Raw genomic sequence first — 21018 nt, forward strand, 5'->3', positions numbered from 1 at the left:
ATAGAATTGAGACAGGATACCCGCTAACGCCACCCTTCTAAAGTCGGGGTGGACTTGCTTTTTCCCCTCAGCAATCTGCCTCTGGGAGTGCAGGAAGGCCCAGAAGGTTCTAGGGCTGAGGAGGCTTCTAAAGGGCCTCACGCCCAGGGAGCTGCACTGAACAGAACCAGGGCTCTTACCTTCCCCGGTCTGGTGCCCAGGTCCCTTGCAGAGAGTGGGGCCACTGAGCACTGACTGCAAGAGCAGCAGGCTGGTTCCAGGCAGCATGGGAGCCCCATGCAAGCAGGCAGGTGGAGCTCTTGCTCCGCGCCTTGGCCCCTCTGCGGTCTTTGCAGCCGTTTGCATTTCCTGAAACCGGATCTCGGTGTCAGAGCCGCCCCCGGGCCGGGCGGGCACCTCAGCCATGGCCCTGCGCAAGGAGCTGCTTAAGTCCATCTGGTATGCTTTCACCGCCCTGGACGTGGAGAAGAGCGGCAAGGTTTCCAAGTCCCAGCTCAAGGTGAGGGGCACCCGGGGCCCAGGGGACATGCCTCATCAGCGCCTGCAGCCCAGGAGCCAGGCATGAACGCTGTGCTGCTCCCCGGGCACTCAGCCATCCAGAGGCCCAGGCCTGGGGAGGGGAGACAGTCCTGAGTAAGCGGGACAACATAGGCTGGTAGATGCTGCTGCCCATGTTCTGAGGCCCCAGGGAGGTCTGTGCAGAGGTTTTACCCAGAGCCTGCCCACCCCTCCAGCTCTCGGGAGGGTGGAGGTGGCATCATTCGGTTTTGAAGGCCAACAGGCCAGGCGACATCCCATACTCCGTGTGTTAAGCACACGTCTCCCCAGAGTGAAGCTTGGGCACGCACCCTACTCCTTCCTGCTGCTTCCTCCTAGCTTTGAAGAGAGACAGTTAGCCACTACTTGTCAGTCACTTCCTCCCAGAACTGAGAGAGAGGCTTAAAGAGCCTCTCCCAGTTCCACACCAGGCCCACTTGGTCACCTTTGGCAGAGAACAGCTCCTCTGAACCCTGTCTCCTAGGTGCAACAGCACTGGGAAGGGCCAAGGACCAAGACCCCATTCTGCTACTGCCCAGCTCACCCTCCCCTCCTCCCACACACCAGGTTGGGACACTGTTCCCTTTGCCCTTGGAACCTCAGGGAGGGAGCGGGTGGAATCTGAGCCCAGGAAGAGCTCCATCAGTGATTGTCCTACGTATGGCTCAGTACTTGGTCCTAGACAATTCCTGGGAGACCAAAAAGTTTCTCTCCTTCCTTTCTCTAGTCCTAGCTTAGTGTGGCCTCTCCACTCTAGTTAGTGGGGGGAAAGCAAGGCTCTAGACCCCTGGAACCAGGGAACACTGAGAGATAGGAAGAGGTTAAGCCTCAGCTTTCTGTGGCCCCTCTTAAGGGATCGTTCATTCAATTCACATGTTTACTGAGCAACTATGTGCCTGGCATGAAGCTAGGCCCTAAATTTCTGGTGTCCCTCTAGGCACCCCCAAAGGCGGAATGTAGCCTCAAACCTTTATTTTTTTTTAATATTTGTTTTTTATTATGAGAGAGAGAGAGAGAGAGAGAGAGAGAGACACAGTGCAAGTTGGGGAGGGGCAGAGAGAGGGAGACAGAATCGGAAGCAGGCTCCAGGCTCTGAGCTGTCAGCACAGTACCTGATGTGGGGCTTAAACTCATGAACTGTGAGATCATCACCTGAGCTGAAGTTGGCTGATTAACCAACTGAGCCACCCAGGCATCCCGGAAACCTCCATTCTTAATGATTAGGTAGGAGGTGCCTGAAAACCTGGGAGAGATGAATGAGGCAGGATAGGCACTATGCCCTACCCTCATTTCAACCCCTACTTTGCTGAACTTCAGTGCAATAAACTTGGATGTCCCAAACTGGTCATATCCCATATTCTACCCCTTAGCCAGACTTATGAGCCTCCGAAAAATTATTCCTGACCTCCAGGAAAGATAGTCCCTTACCACCTTTGATCATCTGGGAGGATTCCTCAATAGGCAGGTTCTTCCTTACATTCCATTTAAATCCTTTTTTTGCATATCATGTCATCTAGCAGGGGCTTCACTATAGACAGGAGAAAGTAGATCATCCAAAATCCATCCTTGGATTTTGCCCTACATCCACCTCCTACTCTTAAATATTTTATAGAAACAATCCCAACCTCCATAGTTTGTTGTCTCCAAGATACCATTTTCTGCCTCTCCATTACCCGTAGTTCCTATAACCTCTCCAGGCTATCTATGGAAGGTACAGCCCTCAGGTAGGTCCCCTTTTCCTGGCTATCAGCCAGTAAGTCTTCCTAACTTGACTCTCTTTTCTTGGCCTCCAGCTGGATCGATGCCCACCCCCCCCCCATCCCCACAGGTTGGGTATTTGCAGGGAAGTATATATCACAGCTCAAACTGAGCCCACTGCCAGCAGCCTTTGGCCACACAGGAGCAAAGGTAGATGTCTCCCCCACACAACAGAAAACGTGTCCACTCTGGGAATCTGTGCTAGTGGTGGGAGTCTTGGGCCAGGTGGTGGGTAGGGCAGAAGTGGTAAGGCCCACCTCACACAAGAGAAAGATAGGAAGGCAGGTCTTTCCCAAGACCATAGTGGTGGATACTGGAATAGGAGGAAGTAGTGATAGTGTTGGGGGTGGGGATGCCGGAAAGGCAAAGGAGCAATAGAGAAGTGGTCAGAAGCCAGAGGAAGAAGCAGATGAGAGATATACCAATGGGGCCAACCCTACCCCTGAAAAGACTTGGGAGAGAAGGGAAAAGGTCTTGGGATTAATCTGTCCTCACTGACACTGTCCCTGGCCTTAGGGTCCTCATTTGGGACCAGGCCAGAGAACTGAACCAGCCCAGCAAGCTGTGCCTGTCTGTGACAGTCACCACTTCCCTGATGTGTGGGAGAAGGGCTGCCACTGGCTGTTAGCAAGTCCTCTGAAATTCCCCAAGGAGTTAGGATTGTTTTCTCTGGAGAAGAGAAGCCTTGGAGGACAGAGCAAATGAATCTTCCTCTCTCTGAATTCTTGTAGAAAGTACAATGGCCTTTGTCCAGTTGAGTTGAGGAAAGTACAATTAGCCAATATGAATGGCACTGCTGCCCAGGATGGATTTAGAGTGACCACAAAATTTCTCAGGAGTTGAGGACTTTTCTTCCCCCAGGGGAGCAGCCTTGGTTCTGAGCCTAGTGGGAGATTAGCTGGGAACTGGGAATGAGGGGCCTGCGATTGGGGATGTGGATGGAGCAGTAAGTCTCCAGCTTGATGAGATCTTAGGAGCCAGCAGGCCTACCCCTTCCCTTTGACCGGCAGGAGCTGCCGCCTTCCCCACTTACTCTTTTAGGTTTTCCAGGCTCCTGAGCTTCAGGCTCCGCATCAGGAGAGGGACGGCAGCCTTCTCTGTGGAGGGGAGGTTAAGAACAACTCCAGTCCAGGAATCTATCTGTTGGCTGGGATCTTCAGCCTTTTTGTTCTGACTTCTACCTACTGCTGGTCTCCCCAGCCTAGGATGGCGGGCAGCGGGAAGATGATTTCATGGTGTGCAGAGCACTTGACTTAGAGTCACATAGGCCTGGACTTCTATTGCTCCCCAGCTAGGTAACCTTGGGCCAGTGACAGCTCCATCTCTGAACTTCTAGTTTCTCATCGGTAAAGACAGTGGGATGAACTGGGGATCTCCAAGCTATCCAGCTAGATTACTAAAATAAAAAGGGTTTTATATTCTACTAAAATAAATTTTAGCAAAGTACATCAAGTAGGTGAAATTGATCCTTGATCCAGCCTCTCTTTTCCATTTTGTGAGCCTGTCTTTCCTTTGGTGCCTGCCCTCAGCCCCTCCTAGCCCTTTCTTGCTCTCAGCAGGCACACAACTCATTCAGAGCACTCCTCCCTCCTGATAGTAGTTAAACTTTAGTACCTGCTGGTTGAGAAAAATACATTCAGTAACTCTTAAAAGGATCTGTGTAATGTAAAAATATCTGGTACCTGGCACCAAGATACGTTTAAAAAAGTATAGGCCATCTAGGAAAGAGATTATTCACTGTCTCCACAGCCATGACTAGGTGCTTCTTATAGATTCCCAAACCCCTCACATCTGAGTTCCTGAGTGAAGTCTGGAACCCTGGGCCCTGGCACCTGCCCCTTCCCCACATGCCTTCACAGGAAACACTGAGTAAATGAAGTGTCTCAAAGGTCAGTGGCTGCCAACTCAGAGGTCAGAGGTTGCCTGGGTTGGGAGGACAAGACTGTGAGCGTCCTCAATGAGGGAGCCTGAATGGCAGCTTGTGAAAACTACAGACGCTCGGACCCCACCCCTGGAAACTCTGAGTCAGTACGTCTGGGCGGGCCCCAGCGTATTTCAGTTTCACCAGCTCCCCAGGTGACTCTGGTGCTCAGCCAGAGCTAACGTAACAGAGAGATCAAGAGTGGGGCTTTAGGGTCAGGCTTCCAGTAAGATGCGTAACCTCCCCAGGCCTTGATTTCCTCCTCTGTGAAAGGAAGATAATGAGAGTCCCTGCCTCCAGAGCTGAGGATTGATGAAATCAGCCCAGTGAGCTCCTGAGCATTCTGGCCTCCACCCCTGCCATTTCCTTCCCAGCCTGACCCTCCCCTGGTCACACCTTCTCACCACTTCTAGCCACAACCGGCACCCAGGCACAGGAAGCCTGGCAGTCTGAGGTCTACCGAGCTCTCTGGGGAAGAGGCCCTGAGCCCTGAGTGTCTGGAGCCTTAATTGCTTCTGGCCCTGACACCTGATGGCTCACAGGGAGCGGAGCCTCTGTCCTGGACCCCTCAGATTCCACTGGCAAAAGGTACAGGTGAGGAACGTATCCCTCAGAGGACAGTGTGGACGAAGGACCCGAAGTGAGAAGCAGCTCCAACAGCGGTGCTGCTGTGCGGCAGGTTCTATCCTGGGGTGGGAGGGAGTTTGCACGGCATCTCTTTGACCCCTGTTTTTAGAGAGATGAAAACTGAGGCCCGGTGAGGTTAGTTTGCTCAGAGAGATTCAGTCCGTGTCTGACTGACTTTTGCATTTCTCCCATGTCTTCCCATGAAGCCTTTAATTTCATTCAACATATTTATTGAGTGTCTTATGTGCCAGACCTGGTGATACAGTGGTGAATGAAACAGACAAAAATCCTCCCGTGGTGGTGCTGCCATCCTAGTAAGAGAATACGGATGACAAAATAAATAAAAGTGTATCATGTGATGGAAGATAATAAATGACATGAGAGTAAATAAAGCAGAAATGGGGATAGAGAGTTGGGGGGTTGGGGTAGAGGGATGGGGTTATAGATTTAAATAAGGTGGTCTGGAGAAGGCCTCCTTGAGAAGGTAACATCTAAGTTAAAGACTTAGATGAGGAGAAAGTATGTGCCATGCCTGGACCTGGAAGAAGGGTGTTCCAGGCTGGAGGGATAGCAAGTGCAAAGGCCCTGAGGTCAGTGTGTGCCTGGCCTGAGGATGTCAAGGGGCCAGAGTAGCTGCAGAGAAGTAAGCAAGAGCAATGAAGTCAGAGAAGGTGCAGCAGGCTGGGTCATATGGGGCCTGAAGCCTCTGGAAGGACTTGCAATTTTACTCTGAGAACAATGGGAAAGCATTGGAGCATGTAAGTTAGATTTGAGGAGTCAGACAAAAACATTCATCGTGTGGGGGACATGGTACTGAGCTCTGGAATCAGGCCTGAGCTTGGAGTCCTTGTTGCCCTCAAGGAATATAGAACACCCAGAAATGCTCACACTGAAAGGGAATAGCATATGAATGTCATTCTAGATCAACTTAATAACAGGGTACACTAATAACAGTGGTTAATGGCACTCTTTTTTATCTCCATGGTTTTAAATTTTTGTCATAAAAACATATGCTTTTGGTTAAAAAAAAGAATTCAGAGTGTAGAAGAATATAATTTTAAAGGAGATGAAATTTTTTTGAGTAAAACATGTTACTGGTTTAAAAAAATTCAAAGACAAATGTTATGTTAAAGATGATGAAAGTTCCTCCCCTCCCCTGGGGAAGGATGGTGAGATGATAGCTCTTAACAGTCTGCTGAGTCTTCTAGATTTTTCCTACGTACAAATAAACACATTAGGTTGGGCCATATGAAATTGCTGACATTTTATCATTTCAACCTATTAACACTGCTCAACCTAATCTTGGCACACGTTTATTTTACAAACATTCCCCTCTACAGCTTGCTTTTTTTCACTAGCCAGTATATTACACATATCTTTCCACGTGTGTTCATAAAAGCATAATAATAAAAATAACACACAACTTTCATTAAACAATGAACTTTGTACCAGGTGCTATGCTAACCTCTTCATTCTAAAAAACCCTTTGGAAATTTATTTATTTGTTTATGTTTATTAATTTATTTTGAGAGAGAGAGTGTGAGTGCAGGAGGGGTTGAGAGAGAGAGAGAGAGAGAGAGAGAGAGAGAGAATCCCAAACAGGCTCTGTGCTGCCATCACAGAGCCCAATGAAGGGCTTGAAACCACCAAACCATGAGAATATGACCTGAGCCAAAACCAAGAGTCAGATGTTTAACGGACTGAGCCACCCAGGCACCACTGGGAATTTTTTAAATGTTTGTTTATTTATTTTATTTATTATTTTTTTTTTGAAAGAGAGACCGAGCACAAGCGGGAGAGGGGCAGAGAGCAAGAGAGAGAGAGAGGGAGGGAGAGTCCCAAGCAGGGAGCCTGGGCTCCATCTAATGAACTGTGAGATCATGACCTGAGCCAAAATTCAGTTGGATACTTAACCAACCGAGGGCACCCAGGCACCCCTAAAAAACCTTTTGGAGTTGGCCCCCTTATTATTCTCACAGAGGAGATAAGGTCTTAGAGATGTTAAACCCCTTGCCCATAAGCATACAAGTGGCTGACGTCAACTCTTTCCAACCACACATAGTCCCATGACACGGTGTGCCTGTCCCCCTACTGAAGGCCCCTAGCTGTTTTGAGATACAGAGAGAGACAGAGCATGAGCAGGGGAGGAGCAGAGAGAGAGGGAGACCCAGAATCTGAAGCAGGCTCCAGGCTCTGTGCTGTCAGCACTGAACTTGAAGCGGGGCTCGAACCCATGGACTGCGAAATCATGACCTGAGCTGAAGTCGGACACTTAACCAACTGAGCCACCCAGGTGCCCCTAAAAATATATTTTTTTAATTTTTTAAAATGTTTTTATTTATTTTTGATAGAGCATGAGAGGGGGAGAGGCAAGAGAGAGAAGGAGACACAGAACCGGAAGCAGGCTCCAGGCTCTGAGCTAGCTGTCAGCACAGAGCCTGACACGGGACTCAAACCCACGAACGTGAGATCTGACCTGAGCCAAAGTCGGAGGCTTAATCGACTGAGCCACCCAGGCGCCCCTAAAAATATTTTTTTTAATTGCACTTTCCATGCAGGAAGAGAACTACATTAGCTCTGTGCGGACGTAACTCTGGCACTCTCCATAATCCTTTCCATCCTCACAGCCTCTCCACATAACAGTTGTTATCCCATTTTTTTTATACAATGAAACTGATGCGTAAAGAATGAAGGTGTTTCTCTACCTTTCTGGTAGATTAACAAATTCCATAGAAGGAGTATACCTCTTTCCACTAGAGAATGCCCAAATGGTATGGCTGATTTTCATTGGCCCAAGTTTGGTCACATGCCCTTTTTCCTCAGCCAATCACTGTGACTGATGTACCCACTCCTGCCCCCAGGTAGGAACCGAGCGCTCGTGGTCAATTACCACAGATACTGAGAATGGGGGCTTCTCAAAGAAAAATCAGGGCTCTGTAACCAAATAAGGGTGAAGAGGTCAGAGTTCATCAGGAAGAAACGTAAGATGTCCTCTAGAACAAGAGAAGCAAAGCAAAGATGGCACACGACATGATTTGAAGAGCCTGGGAACCGGGGTTGGGGTGGGGGTCAGGGATGGCTGCCCTGAGGAGAATGAGGGAAAAAAAGAAACACCCTCTTGCTGGGTCTTCCAATTTCCCTCTTTGCTGAGTCGAGCCTGAGGCCCAGCAGAATACCGGGAAAAGTGTCAATCCTTTGTTCCCCATCTCCTCTCGCAAGAGAATGAAGAAGTGAAGACTTGGCAAATGTGTCATCTAGGATGTTGCCAGCTCCTGCCTCAGGACCTCATCCTAAGCTTAACTGTTGGGTGGAAACAGCCCTTAAATACAGCCTTTGTTGACTGCCTTCGGTGTGCAGAAGAGGACACAGGGGCCGGGTGGTAGAGAGGATCAGGAACATTGTCTCCAGAGTTTACCATCTACCTGGAGAAAGAGTCTCAGGGTCAGTATTTTAATAGAGAGGGAGCCTTTGGAGCCAGGTTCCGGCCCTCAGCTCTGCCATTTACTTCTCCAAGGGGTAGCATCTTCATCTGAAAAACAGGGTTAATTGGGGCGCCTGTGTGGCTCAGTTGGTTAAACGTCTGACTTCGGCTCAGGTCGTTATCTCAGGGTTTGTGGGTTCGAGCCCCGCGTCGGGCTCTGCTGATAGCTAGCTCAGAGCCTGAGCCTGCTTCAGATTCTGTGTCTCCCTCTCTCTCTGCCCCTCCCCTGCTCACACTGTCTCTGTCTCTCAAAAATAAGTAAAAAACAGGGAAAAATTAAAAAAATAAAACAGGGTTAATTATAACTGTATCACAGTTGTGGATTTTAGACATGGGGTATAGAGAGCACCTCCAACAGCAGCTGCCACGTAGTAGGTGTGCAATAATGACTATTTTAATCATTCCCTCTGTGATAAGTGCTATAACAGAATTACCCCGAGGCAGTTTTAATTTTTCCTGCTCTTGTTCAAACTTCAGCCTCTTTGCTCTTATAGGTTTGGCAACCAACCTGTGTTTCCCCTCCACACCACCATGGCTACCCTCCCTTCTAGGCCTTTGCCTCTGCCTATCACAGACTATTTTTCATGACCTTTCTTTGAGCGCTCTCCAGCTCCCTTCCATCTTTGAAGGGCAGTGACTGGAACCGCACTTGCCTCCCCCGGAGCGAGGCACACTGCAGCCTGAACAGTGAGTCTTTGATGGACATGATGAGAAATTCAGGGCTTCCTCCCTGGTGTGACGGCCACCTCCCTGCTGATAGCCCCACATCCTGGGAAGCACCTGGGCTTTGGGATCTTCAGAGCTGGATTTGAATCCCAGACTCTTGCTTACTGTGAATTCTTGGGCAAATTATTGAATCCCTTGAACCTCAGTGTCCTTGTCTGTAGAAAAAGGACATCCCTACCTGACTAAGTGGCTAAGAACATGGCTGCTTTGGGTTTGAAGCCCAGCTCTTTCATCTCATCTGTAAAATGGGGATATAACCAGTTGTTATGGGGGTTAAATGAATTATGTGTAAAGTACTTCACTCAGTGCTTAGTGCATAGTAAAGGTATAAGTTTTAGGTTTCTTTGGTTTTTGTTTTTTATTGAAGTATAATTGTCATATAACATTATATTAGTTTCAGGTATACAACATGACCATGCGACATTTGTATATATTGTGAAATGTCTAGTTAACATCTGTCACCATACATACTTACACAACTAATTTTTCTTGTAATGAGAATTTTTAAGATCTACTCCTAGCAACTTTCAAATATGCACGCAATATTACTAACTATAGCCTCCATGTTGTACATTACATCCTCATGACTTATTTTATAACTGGAAGTTGTACCTTCTGACCCCTTTCACCCATCCCACCCCCACCCTCCACCCCCTGCCCTTGGTGAACACCAATCTTTTTTCTGTATCTGTGAGCTTGTGGGGGAGGAGCTGTTTATTTGTTTTTTAGATTCCACATATAAGTGAGGTCATATGGTATATATTTTTCTCTTATTTCACTTAGCATATTGCCCTCAAGTTCCACCCATGTTGTTGCAAATGGCAACATTTCCTTCTTTTTTCTTTTTTTTACGGCTGAATAGTATTCTGTTGTCTGTAACTATATAAGTTTTAGTTATTTTGAATTGAATCATGTGTGCAGAGGACCTAGCTGGGATGGGAATGGGGACAAGCCGGGCGGTGGGAGCAGCTCTCTGGCCCAGTTTCGGTTGGGGCACAGGAAGGCAATCTGCTGCTCTGTCTCAGGTGCTGTCCCACAACCTGTACACAGTCCTGCACATCCCCCATGACCCTGTGGCTCTGGAGGAGCACTTCCGAGATGATGACGATGGCCCCGTGTCCAGCCAGGGGTACATGCCCTACCTCAACAAGTACATCCTGGACAAGGTGGGGCTAGCTTGAGGGGGTGCCTCTGACCTCTCTCCACCCCCCAGTCTGGCCAGCATCCCAACCCACTGCCGCCCCAACTCGTCCCACCTATAAACTCCCACTTCTGTCCCTACTGTTCATCCCTGCCCTTCACATTTTAGCCCCCTGCCCCCTCCCTACCTCCCTTAACTTGCCCTCCATCTCCCTCACCTCTATCCCAGCCTGCACCCTTGTGCCCCATGCCTGCCTCGGCTCACTCCCCATTTCCAGCAGCAACCTTTACAGAAGGCTCTCCAGCCTCCCCCAGTGCTGTGTCCTCCCCTGCTCCTCCCGGGTGTCACTCTCTTCTCTTGATTGTCCATCCCCCCCTTGGCCTCCCCTTGCTTCTCCCCTGGGTTGAGGGGCTAGAGCTTCTCTGTTGGCAGAGGACTTGGGTGGGTGTGGATTGGTGGGGGAGGTGTGGAATCAGCTAGTTACTTGGTAAGCAGCTCAGGGATTCCTCAAGTTAGAGCCCCAACTTGGCAGGGTAGGGAGCAGGGGAATAGGTGGCCCCAAGAAAGCTGCTGGAGGCTTGTTTGGTGGTAGAGCAGGGATGGGGCGGCCATTTGGGCTGACATGCAGGCCTGGTGGCAGGTGGAGGAGGGGGCTTTCGTTAAGGAGCACTTTGATGAGCTGTGTTGGACCCTGACGGCCAAGAAGAACTATCGGGTGGACAGCAACGGGAACAGCATGCTCTCCAATGAGGATGCCTTCCGCCTCTGGTGCCTCTTCAACTTCCTGTCTGAGGACAAGTACCCTCTGATCATGGTTCCTGATGAGGTGAGGGTGATGGCAGCCCCAGGGACTGAATCACTGGGGCCAGGCCTCAGTAAAACCATGAAGGAAGCCAAATCACCTCTGCTGCTTTCCCACAACCCCTTTCTTCTTGGTCTTCCCATGCTGGTGCCTCTCCGCCCCCAGCTATCCCCAGATACCTAGAATTGCCCGTATCAGAATAATTGTGCCGTTCCCCAGGAGAACCAAAACTACACTTCCTTCAAGGCTCTGTTAATCCTCAAAGTAGAAAAATGACCTGTAGATTCTATTTACACAGAGCTGTAAATGCCTGATACCTTACTGGGCATTTAAAAATGAAAACCATTTAAGATCAAATGGCAGGATTTAAGGCACCGTAGCAGTCTGAGAAGGGTACTATAAGAGAGGAAGGGAGACTTTCCTGGGATAGTGTCCAGTTACCCCAGGAGGGCAACCAAATTTGGCTCTGGTTCTAGATTTTTTCCCTTCCTGTCTTCTGTAATATAGGGGACAGCCAGGGCCAACCCAACTCAGGGCTCCAGAGAGGGTATGCTGGGAGTGCAGGCCTCTACTGACTCACCTCAGGGCCCCCCCACCCCTAGTTCCCACCTCTCTCCCCCATCCATTCAGCCTTCTCCTGACCTTTTGGCTGCTGTGAAGGTGCCAGGGTCAATTTAGGTCTTAAGGTATAGAGGGGAGGGGTTCTCTGTGTTTACAAGTCCTGGCACACACATCTAGCTGCACTCAGATTTGTCTCCTTGCTTCTGTGTGTGGGAAGGGTGAGGGAGATATCCAGTCCCTGAATGGGTGCCCCCCCCCACCCCACTCCCAGCTGAGACCCAGGAGCCTCCAGAGTGAGAAAGTTTCACAAGAAGCTGCAGGGGCAGGAAAAGGACATGTGTCTCTCTACACACCTGGTTCGGCACCCTTGTCAGACTCCTATCAGGGCAAGGTGGCCTCTCATTGGCCAGAAGGCTGCTTGCTGCTGTGATCAACATGTATGAACAAACTGCAGCAGGATGTACCCCAACCACCACTTCCTGTTCCTCTGTAGCAGGTTTCCTGTCCCTGCCCTGCTTACCCCCACCCCCAATCCCCCTGACCTCCCATAAGGGAAGGATCCTCTGGGTTGGGGTGTGAGCTTGGAATAAGGACTCAGACGGGATTCAGGAGATCCGAATCGAGTTCTGGCTGCCACTAACTTGCTGTATGATTTAGAATAAGTCACTTCCCCCTTTGGGCCTCAGTGTTGTCATCCGCAAAGTAAGGGTATTGGATGAGAGGGCCCTTGTACCCCCTCCGATGTGTTCTATGACTTGCTGTTTCTGCCTGGCCCCCAGCCCTTGGCCTTCACCCTGCCCTCAATTTAAAGCATGAAGGAGTAGGATGTGGGACTGGAGGTTGGGGAGGAGAAGGGGATGTCTGGATTGAGGTTGGGGCTCCAGGATCCCCTCCCAAATCTACCCTGGTTTCCACCAACACTTAGTCCTCTTGGCCCTCCACTCCCTGTGCCTGGTCGCCCCTGTCTAGACCCTGGAGAGCCAGAGGGGGCACCCCCTGGTATTGTCGCAGGTTACACTGCCTGCTGCAGCCACCAGGCTTTCCTTCTCCTCCAGGTGGAATACCTGCTGAAGAAGGTGCTCAGCAGCATGAGCTTGGAGGTGGGCTTGGGAGAGCTGGAGGAGCTGCTGGCCCAGGAAGCCCAGGCGGCCCAGACCAGCGGAGGGCTCAGCGTCTGGCAGTTCCTGGAGCTCTTCAACTCAGGGCGCTGCCTTCGAGGTGTGGGGCGGGACACTCTCAGCATGGCCATCCATGAGGTCTACCAGGAGCTCATCCAAGACGTCCTAAAGCAGGTCAGGCCAAGCTGGGAACTGGAGGAGGACCCCCCGGGGGAGGGGGGTGCGGTGAAGCCTCTGACGTGGCTCTGGCTGGCAGGGCTACCTGTGGAAGCGAGGGCACCTGCGGAGGAACTGGACAGAACGCTGGTTCCAGCTGCAGCCCAGCTGCCTCTGCTATTTTGGGAGTGAAGAGTGCAAGGAGAAAAGGGGCACCATCCCACTGGATGCACAGTGCTGCGTGGAGGTGAGGGACACGGGGAAGGGGCGGGGCACAACTCAGGGCCCAGAGGGGCACCTGTGGGGTGTAAAGGCAAGAGGGTCGGGAGGAGGGAAAATGGAGACAAGCCACAGTGACAAATTCTTGCTTAAGTGAATGTAACCCAAATATACCTGGAGCCTCAAGGCCATTCTCAGCCATGCCAGCACTTATGCAAACAAACAAACAAACAAACCCCCAAACTGCAAATTCTAAAGTCACTGGTGAGTAATGTGAATTTTGCTAATGGTTTCAGAAGAGAAGGCTGATGCCTCACACTACACAGCAAAATGTTCATGAATCCTCTTGAAAAGTTTTCCTGCTTCACCCAAATTCCACTCCCTGTGGCAGCTCGAAACCTCCCTCATCTTTTTTTTTATTTTGTAATTAATTTTTAAATTTTACATCCAAGTTAGTTGGCATATAGTGAGTGCAACAATGATTTTAAGAGTAGATTCCTTAATGCCCTTTACCCATTAAGCCCACCCCCCCACACACAACCTCTCCAGTAACCCCATTTGTTTTCCATATTTAAGAGTCTCTTATGTTTTTGTCCCCCTCCCTGTTTTTATGTTACTTTTGCTTCCCTTTCCTTATGTTCATCTGTTTTGTATCTCCCTCATCTTTCCCCACATCCCTCTCCTCCTCTCCTTTCCCTCCCTTGGCTCTATTATTATTTTAGAGGTTTAAAACAATAATTTAAATTGTAGTAGAAAAAAGGGGGGGGCGGGCATCTGGGTGGGTCAGTCGGTTGAGTGTCTGACTCTTAATTTCTGCTCAGGTTTGTGGGTTCAAGTCCCCAGGTGGGCTCTGTGCTGGCAGTCTGGAGCCTGCTTAGGATTCTCTCTCTGCCCCCCCCAATAAATAAATAAACTTAAAAAATTATAGTAAGGGGCGCATGGGTGGCTCAGTTGGTTAAGCATCCAACTTCAGCTCTGGTCATGATCTAACCGCTTTTGAGTTCGAACCCCCACGTTGAGCTCTGTGCTGACTGCTCAGAGCCTGGAGCCTACTCTGGATTCTGTGTCTCCCTCTCTCTCTGCCCCTCTCTGACTCATGTTTTCTCTTTCTCTTGCTCTCTCTCTCTCCCTGTCTCACTCTTTTTCAAAAATAAGTAAACAAATATTTTTAAATTGTGGTAAAAACACATATATAATCATGAAATTTGCCATTTTAAGTGTACAGTTCATAGCATTATGTACCTTCACAATGTTATGTAACCATTACCACTATTTCCAAAACTTTTTCATCATCCCAAACAGAAACTCTCTACCCATTAGGAAAGAAATCATCCCTTCCCCCACCTCTGCCCCTGCTAACCTCTATTCTACTTTTTGTCACTATAAATTTGCCTATTCTAGGAACCTGGAGTAGACTGGAATCATATAATATTTGTCCCTTTGTGACTGGCTTCTTTTACTCAGCGTAATGTTCCAAGGTTCACTGTGCTGTGGCATGGGTCAGAACTTCACTCCTTTTTATGGCTGAATAATATTCCATTGTGTAGACAGACCACATTTTGTTAATCCACTCATTCATTAACGGACAATGGGTTGTATCGGTCTTTTTGCTACTGTGAATAATGCTGGTTTGGACATCCATTCAGAAGTTTCTGGGTAGGCATATGTTTTCACTCCACCAGGTGCACATGGAGGAGCAGAACTGCTGGTACATATGGTGATGCATTTAACTTTTTAAGGAATAGCCAAATTGTTTTCTATAGCAGCCATACATTCTTACATTTTCACCAGCCGCATATGCGGGTTCCACTTTGTCTACGTTCTCAACATTTGTTATTTTACATTAAAAAAAATCATTATTATAACCATCCTAGGCTCTACCCGTTTTTTGTCACATAAGGAACCAGGTGTCACTGAGGACAGAGCATAGATCTGGGCAGAAAGCGGAGCCCCCCCCCCCCCCCGCAACAGGCAGTGTGAATTGGGCACGCTCTTGGTCCTGTGAGAGCCTCAGTTTCTTTTTCTGTAAAGTGGAGCCAAGAATGCCTGCCTGGCAAGGCTTTTTGGGACATGTGAAAAAAAGTGATGCATATATAACACTAGTACAGCCTCTAGAGCATAAGAAGTTCAATATATGGTAGCTGTTCTTTTCCACTAGAATATAACTTAGGGGAGGCAGGGATTTGGTCTGTTAGGCACACCTCCATATCCTAAATGCCTAGAACAATGAGCCGCCCTCAGTAGACTCTCCAAACTATCTGTGGAACGAATGAATGGAGTACTTTCTCAACAGGCAGGGCTATGTGAAAATGAGTGATTTGGATATTGAGGACCCTGTCACAGGAGGTGTTCCAGAAGGATCTGCCTAAGCATTCAGTAATGGACTACATGCTAGGCCCTATGGAAAGAAACCAAGATGAAAATAGCCCCAACCTATCTCCAAAGAGCGGGAGACACAAGTACTCCCCTAACTAACCCCCATGCCAAGCCATCCAGGGTCTTGGCAGAGTAGGAGCGGTGCCCAGGGTGAGTGGTCAGCAAGGACCGGTAGGGGATGGAGCTGGAGCGTCTTTGCGGAGGGTGTGGCCCTGACCCCAGTGAGGCCAGCCTATCCGGGACCACCTGCCCTCTCCCAGGTACTGCCGGACAGAGAGGGGAAGCGCTGCATGTTCTGTGTGAAGACAGCCTCCCGCACGTACGAGATGAGCGCCTCGGACACGCGCCAGCGCCAGGAATGGACAGCTGGTGAGTGCTAGCGGGGTGGCTTGAGTCGCGTCCTCGGTGAAAAGGGGATGGTATCCACCCTTGCCCAACGGGAGGCCGGAGACTGACTCGAGCAACTCCTAAGGCCTCTTTCCGGAGGTGGACCACCTCAAGGACCCCGCTGCCCCCGGCTGACCCCCTCCCTCTCCGGCCGCAGCCATCCAGACCGCGATCCGGCTGCAGGCGGAGGGGAAGACGTCGTTGCACAAGGACCTGAAGCAGAAGCGGCGCGAGCAACGGGAGCAGCGGGAGCGGCGCCGGGCAGCCAAGGAGGAGGAGCTGCTGCGGCTGCAGCAGCTGCAGGAGGAGAAGGAGCGGAAGCTGCAGGAGCTGGAGCTGCTACAGGAGGCGCAGCGGCAGGCCGAGCGCCTGTTGCAGGAGGAGGAGGAGCGACGCCGCACCCAGCACCGCGAGCTGCAGCAGGCGCTGGAGGGCCAGTTGCGTGAGGCGGAGCAGGTGGGGCCCGCACCCTGCCGGGGACCGAGAGCTGAGAGATGCGCAGACCCGGCTCGAGAGCAGAGGGCCGCGGGCGGGTTTGGGGGCGGAGCCCGCGGGCTGGGGAAGGCGTTGCGCGGAGGCGGGGCTTGGAATGAGGGCCTGGGAATGGAGCCTGTGCTCTGAAATAAACCTGTGGGACCCGGCCGGTGCCAGGGGCGGGATAAGGGGTGGGGGTGCGGGAGGAACCTGGCAGAGGGATGGCTGGAGATGGATGATGGGGCAGGCTGGAGCTGAGGCTGTAGGTTGTAGAGTGGGGCCTGGTTCGGTCACCTTGGCTGGAGGCGGGGCTTAGAGAGAGGAGCAACTAAAGACCCCGAGGTTGGAGATGAGTTTGGACTAATGCTGCACTAGGTTGGACTAGACTTGATCCATGTTTACAGTGGAACCAGTTCGGGGAACGCAGGATGGGAAGAAGGGACGAATGCGGAGGCGGACTAGGCGTGTAGGTGCAATTAGATACAGGATTTAAGAGATCTAGGGCTGGAGTTAGAGGCACCTGGATTCAATCCAGCTCTGCCCCTTAGGAGCCTCGTGATCTCAGGCAAGTTAGTCAGCCTGTGCCTCAGTTACTTATCAGTGACATGTTGGTGCTAAGAGAACTGTGCTCATAGAGGTATGGTGAGGATCAAGTGAGGAAACACCTTCAGTTGTTATAACAATTATTATAATTATAGTCACTCCCTGCCTCGCACCAGCCTTAATTATAATGCCTAATATTAAAACACAATACTAATTATTAAGGCTGGTGCGAGGCAGGAGGTGACTTGAGCCCCTTTCCCCCACGTAGAATCTGTTCACTGACCATTATCTGACCTATTAGGCTCCCGGAAAGGGGTCAGATCAGAAAACTCCAAACATGAAGGAGTTCCCCAGACCCTTACCGGGAGACAGCTGGCTGGGCCAGCCTAGCGGAGGCATACCTGCTACCTTCCCTGCCCCGCGCAGTGCCCCTGTGGACCTGGCTCTGTGTCCCCGTGCAGGCCCGGGCCTCCATGCAGGCTGAGATGGAACTGAAGAAGGAGGAGGCTGCCCGGCAGCGGCAGCGCATCCAAGAGCTGGAAGAGATGCAGCAGAGGCTTCAGGAGGCCCTGCAACTGGAGGTGAAAGCGCGGCGGGATGAGGAGGCCGTGCGCCTGGCCCAGACCAGGTAGGACTGAGCAGGGCGCTTCCTGGCCCCCCACCCCACCCCCACCCCGACTCCCCCGTGTCCCGCTGGCCGGGCACCCGCGAGACGCCTCGGCAGTGGAGACGACACAGTGTGCGTCTGGCAGACTGCTGGAGGAAGAGGAGGACAAGCTGAAGCAGCTGCTGCAGCTGAAGGAGGAGCAGGAGCGCTACATCGAGCGGGCGCAGCAGGAGAAGCAGGAGCTGCAGCAGGAGATGGCGCAGCAGAGCCGCTCCCTGCAGCGAGCCCAGCAGCAGCTGGAGGAGGTGCGGCAGAACCGGCAGAGGGCCGACGAGGACGTGGAGGTGAGGCCTCCGGTGGCAGAGGGTGAAGGCTGGTCGGGTGAGCGCCTTAACCTGCAGGACCTGGAGCCTTCGCTGAAACCCTGACTCTGTCCCTTCCCGGCTGTGTGACCTCAGGCCGGTTGCCTGACCTTTCTGAATTTCAAGTCCTCCCGGGAAAGGGGACGGGTAACAACGTTGTTATGAAGACTAAATGAGATGATATGTGGTATTTCGTATGTAGCAGGTGCCGAGGGAACATTAGCTGCTGTTCTCATCATATTTATTGATCAGCGCAAAATGTTTCCCTCCTATTCTTCTAAGCACCTACCTTGCTGTCTCTGTACATTGGCTCTAATCTCTGATAAAGAGGAATTGTTGTAGTTGTTCCTCTTTAAAAATTTTTGATGTTCTTATTAACTAATATTATTTTATTCGCTTTGTTGGCTGACATGGTCATAGTAAAAAATGTGAACACAGAAATAGGGAACATGGAAACAGAAAGTTCCTCTGTGATTCCCTCACCCTAAAGCCACTGCTAATGGCTGGGTGAGCAGCGGAAGGAGCTTTGACATTAGGTCCTAGAAAGGTGGTGTGGTGTGGCGGTTTACAGCTCAACGTTGGTCCCTGGGCCAACCTTGCCCTTAACCTCTTGCCCTTCTCTGTTGTTCCCTTCTGCTCTGGAGGTTAACTAAAATAATAAGTATACTTGGCACATCTTAGCTGCTTAATGAATGGAAACTATAATCATGATGATTTTTGACCCTTTGGGGACCCATGAGACCCCTGAAATTGGGAGCTAACTCTGTTCACATATATAACTCTTTATGAACAAGCGTGAGTTTTTCTGGGAGATGATCACCAGCCTTCGTCAGATTCTAAGGGGCCTGCGAACCTGAAAGGGTCAAGGCACCCTGTCTAGGATATTGTCTCTGACCCACTCCCCTCTGGCCCTGCCCCCCACAGGCTGCCCAGAAGAAGCTGCGCCAGGCCAGCACCAATGTGAAACACTGGAATGTTCAGATGAACCGGCTCATGCATCCAATTGAGCCGGGAGGTGAGAAGGGGCAGACCTTGGAGTTTTCTCTGGAGTGGGGAGGGATGGGGAGGGAGAAAGGGGTACTTGCAGATCTACAGAGTCTGCAGGGGGTTGAAAGTCAGGAGGTTCTCCTTTACCCCAAGGGCCTGAGGCAAGGCCCCTCAACCTCTCCCCTTTGCGCACACCTTTCTCCTGACTCATGTCTGCCTTTTCTCTGCCAGACAAGCGTCCCACCACCAGCAGCTCCTTCACAGGCTTCCAGCCCCTTCCACTTGCCCGCCGTGACTCCTCCCTAAAGCGCCTGACCCGCTGGGGATCCCAGGGCAACAGGACCCCCTCACCCAGCAGCAGTGAGCAGCAGCTGAAGTCCCTCAATGGTGGGGAGGAGGCTCCCATCTCGGCTTCTACCCCTCAGGAAGATAAACTGGACCCACCACCGGAAAATTAGCCTCTGCTATCCTCTCCACCCCCAACCTCATACCCACCAGAACCTGGCCACAGCTGGCCTGTGGGTGATGCCAGTCCCTGCAGAAGAGGGAGCCAAGGACCTGGTGCCAGGAGCCCAGGCCCGCCAACCATGCAGCAGTCCAGAATGGAGCCTAGTTTATTTTTGGCACGAGCCCTAGGCCCCTGACCGCTGAGGCTGTCTGTGATGTTGATCCTTGAGAATTTGATCCTGTATCTTAACCCCAAGGACCCTATGCCCTGGGCTGGAAAAGAGAGCAAACAAGCAAGCAAGCCAATGGCATGTGCCCTCAGACTGCCACCAAGCTGTAGAGGCACAATTTCTAAATAAACACTGCCCTTGGAATGAATCCTTGATCAAGTCTGTCATCCATCTCTCCTGCCACATCCTCTCTTCCTTCCTCAAGTGCAGTTATAGGTCTCAGAAGGAGTGAAGTGGAGTGCAGTGGCTAGGAAAGTACACTCTGCCGCTTACTACCTGGGTAACTTCGGTCAAGTTTGCTCACCTCCCTGTGTTTCAGTTCCCGTGTTGGTAAAATAGGAATAATAATAATATGCACTTTATAGGGTTGTTGTTAGGATCAAGTGCTCGGCACATGAACAAGGATTATTAGTGTCACCCAAAAGTGTTTACTGAGCATCTGTTCTATGCCCCACAATTTCCCTGCTATTTAATTCTCATGGCAACCCTGAGAGCTGGGTGTTTTCATTCTCATTCTACAGGTGGAGACATTAAGGCTCACAGAGGTCCAAAGCTTTCCCAAAGCTTTCCATACTTGCTTCTTTTTCTATATTATTGGACTCACTGACCTTGTCACCTAAGACAGAGATCTGGGGATCTAGCATGCTTGTTTCCTCTCATCCCCCTGATGCAAAACTCTCATGAAATGTGGTAGGTTCTGCTTTATTCTCTCACAGCTGTCAGTCCCTCTCCATGGTCACGGCTGCTGCTGTGGCTAATCTAAGGCCTTTGTCTCCTCCTCCTGCATGCTCACCTTTGACTCTTTCTCCATCTTGCCTCCTATCTAATCAGTCTCTGAGTCCAATTGATTGGATTGTCTTGATCACTCTGAAACACCCTCTTGGGGCCATATCTCATCCAAGGCCCTCTGGCCCTCATCCCCTCCCAACTGGACAAGCTCAATAACTGGGTCTCCTTGCTAATCCTTTTCCCCATGGCTGCTTGAATGGGCTTTCCGAAATGCACATCTGCCCTTGGCTCTTCCCACCCTCTACTTTCAGTGGGAATCCAGGATGACATGCTCTCTCCTTTTCATCCCCCTAATGCAAACCCCATCATGAAATTGAGTAGATTCTCCTTCATTCTCTCCTAGCTGTCCCTCCCTCTCTATGGCCATGGCTACTGCATAGTGGCTAAGGCCTTTGTCTCCTCCTCTTGCGTGCTCACCTTTGACTCCTCCATCTTGCCCCTATCTAATCAGCCAAGTCAAGTTCACATTCCCTTATGTGGCATATGAGGCCAGTGATGACTAGCCCAGGAAAGTCTCCTATGCCTCTGCTTTACAGATCTGCTAAGAGCTCCCTCTGGGCCTGCACCCTGGCTGTCCTTACTTCACACAACAGCCTCCATAACTAGATGCAGTTCTTCAACTTATGTCCCTAGTGCTTAGTACAGTGCTTGGCTCTTAGCAAGCATGCACATGTGTTTGTTGAATGATTAAATTCTAAAATGAATAGCTGGGTGTCACACAGCTTTAAAAGTGATGGGGTGCCTGGGTGGCTCAGTTGGTTAAGCCTCC

At 50.7% G+C, this 21018-nt stretch overlaps 1 protein-coding gene across 5 annotated transcripts; it reads left to right on the plus strand.

The window, feature by feature from the left end:
* The first annotated feature begins 33 nt into the window (after positions 1 to 33).
* On the plus strand, positions 34 to 19608 carry DEF6 (DEF6 guanine nucleotide exchange factor). 5 transcript variants are annotated; one of them, XM_029945602.1, is made up of 11 exons: positions 267 to 499; positions 10076 to 10216; positions 10832 to 11017; positions 12610 to 12846; positions 12929 to 13075; positions 15684 to 15792; positions 15968 to 16266; positions 17289 to 17455; positions 17580 to 17778; positions 18721 to 18811; positions 19015 to 19608. In XM_029945602.1, the coding sequence occupies exons 1-11, from the start codon at positions 404 to 406 to the stop codon at positions 19239 to 19241; spliced, it is 1899 nt and encodes a 632-aa protein (XP_029801462.1). In that variant the 5' UTR covers positions 267 to 403; the 3' UTR covers positions 19242 to 19608. The 5 variants fall into 5 exon arrangements, with proteins under 5 accessions (XP_029801466.1, XP_029801462.1, XP_029801465.1 ...); XM_029945605.1 differs by lacking the exon at positions 267 to 499 and adding an exon at positions 1707 to 2445; XM_029945603.1 differs by lacking the exon at positions 267 to 499 and adding an exon at positions 2487 to 4810.
* Positions 19609 to 21018: the final 1410 nt, after the last annotated feature.

Source organism: Suricata suricatta, chromosome 7, assembly GCF_006229205.1.
Source record: "Suricata suricatta isolate VVHF042 chromosome 7, meerkat_22Aug2017_6uvM2_HiC, whole genome shotgun sequence".
In the NCBI taxonomy this organism is placed as follows: domain Eukaryota; kingdom Metazoa; phylum Chordata; class Mammalia; order Carnivora; family Herpestidae; genus Suricata; species Suricata suricatta.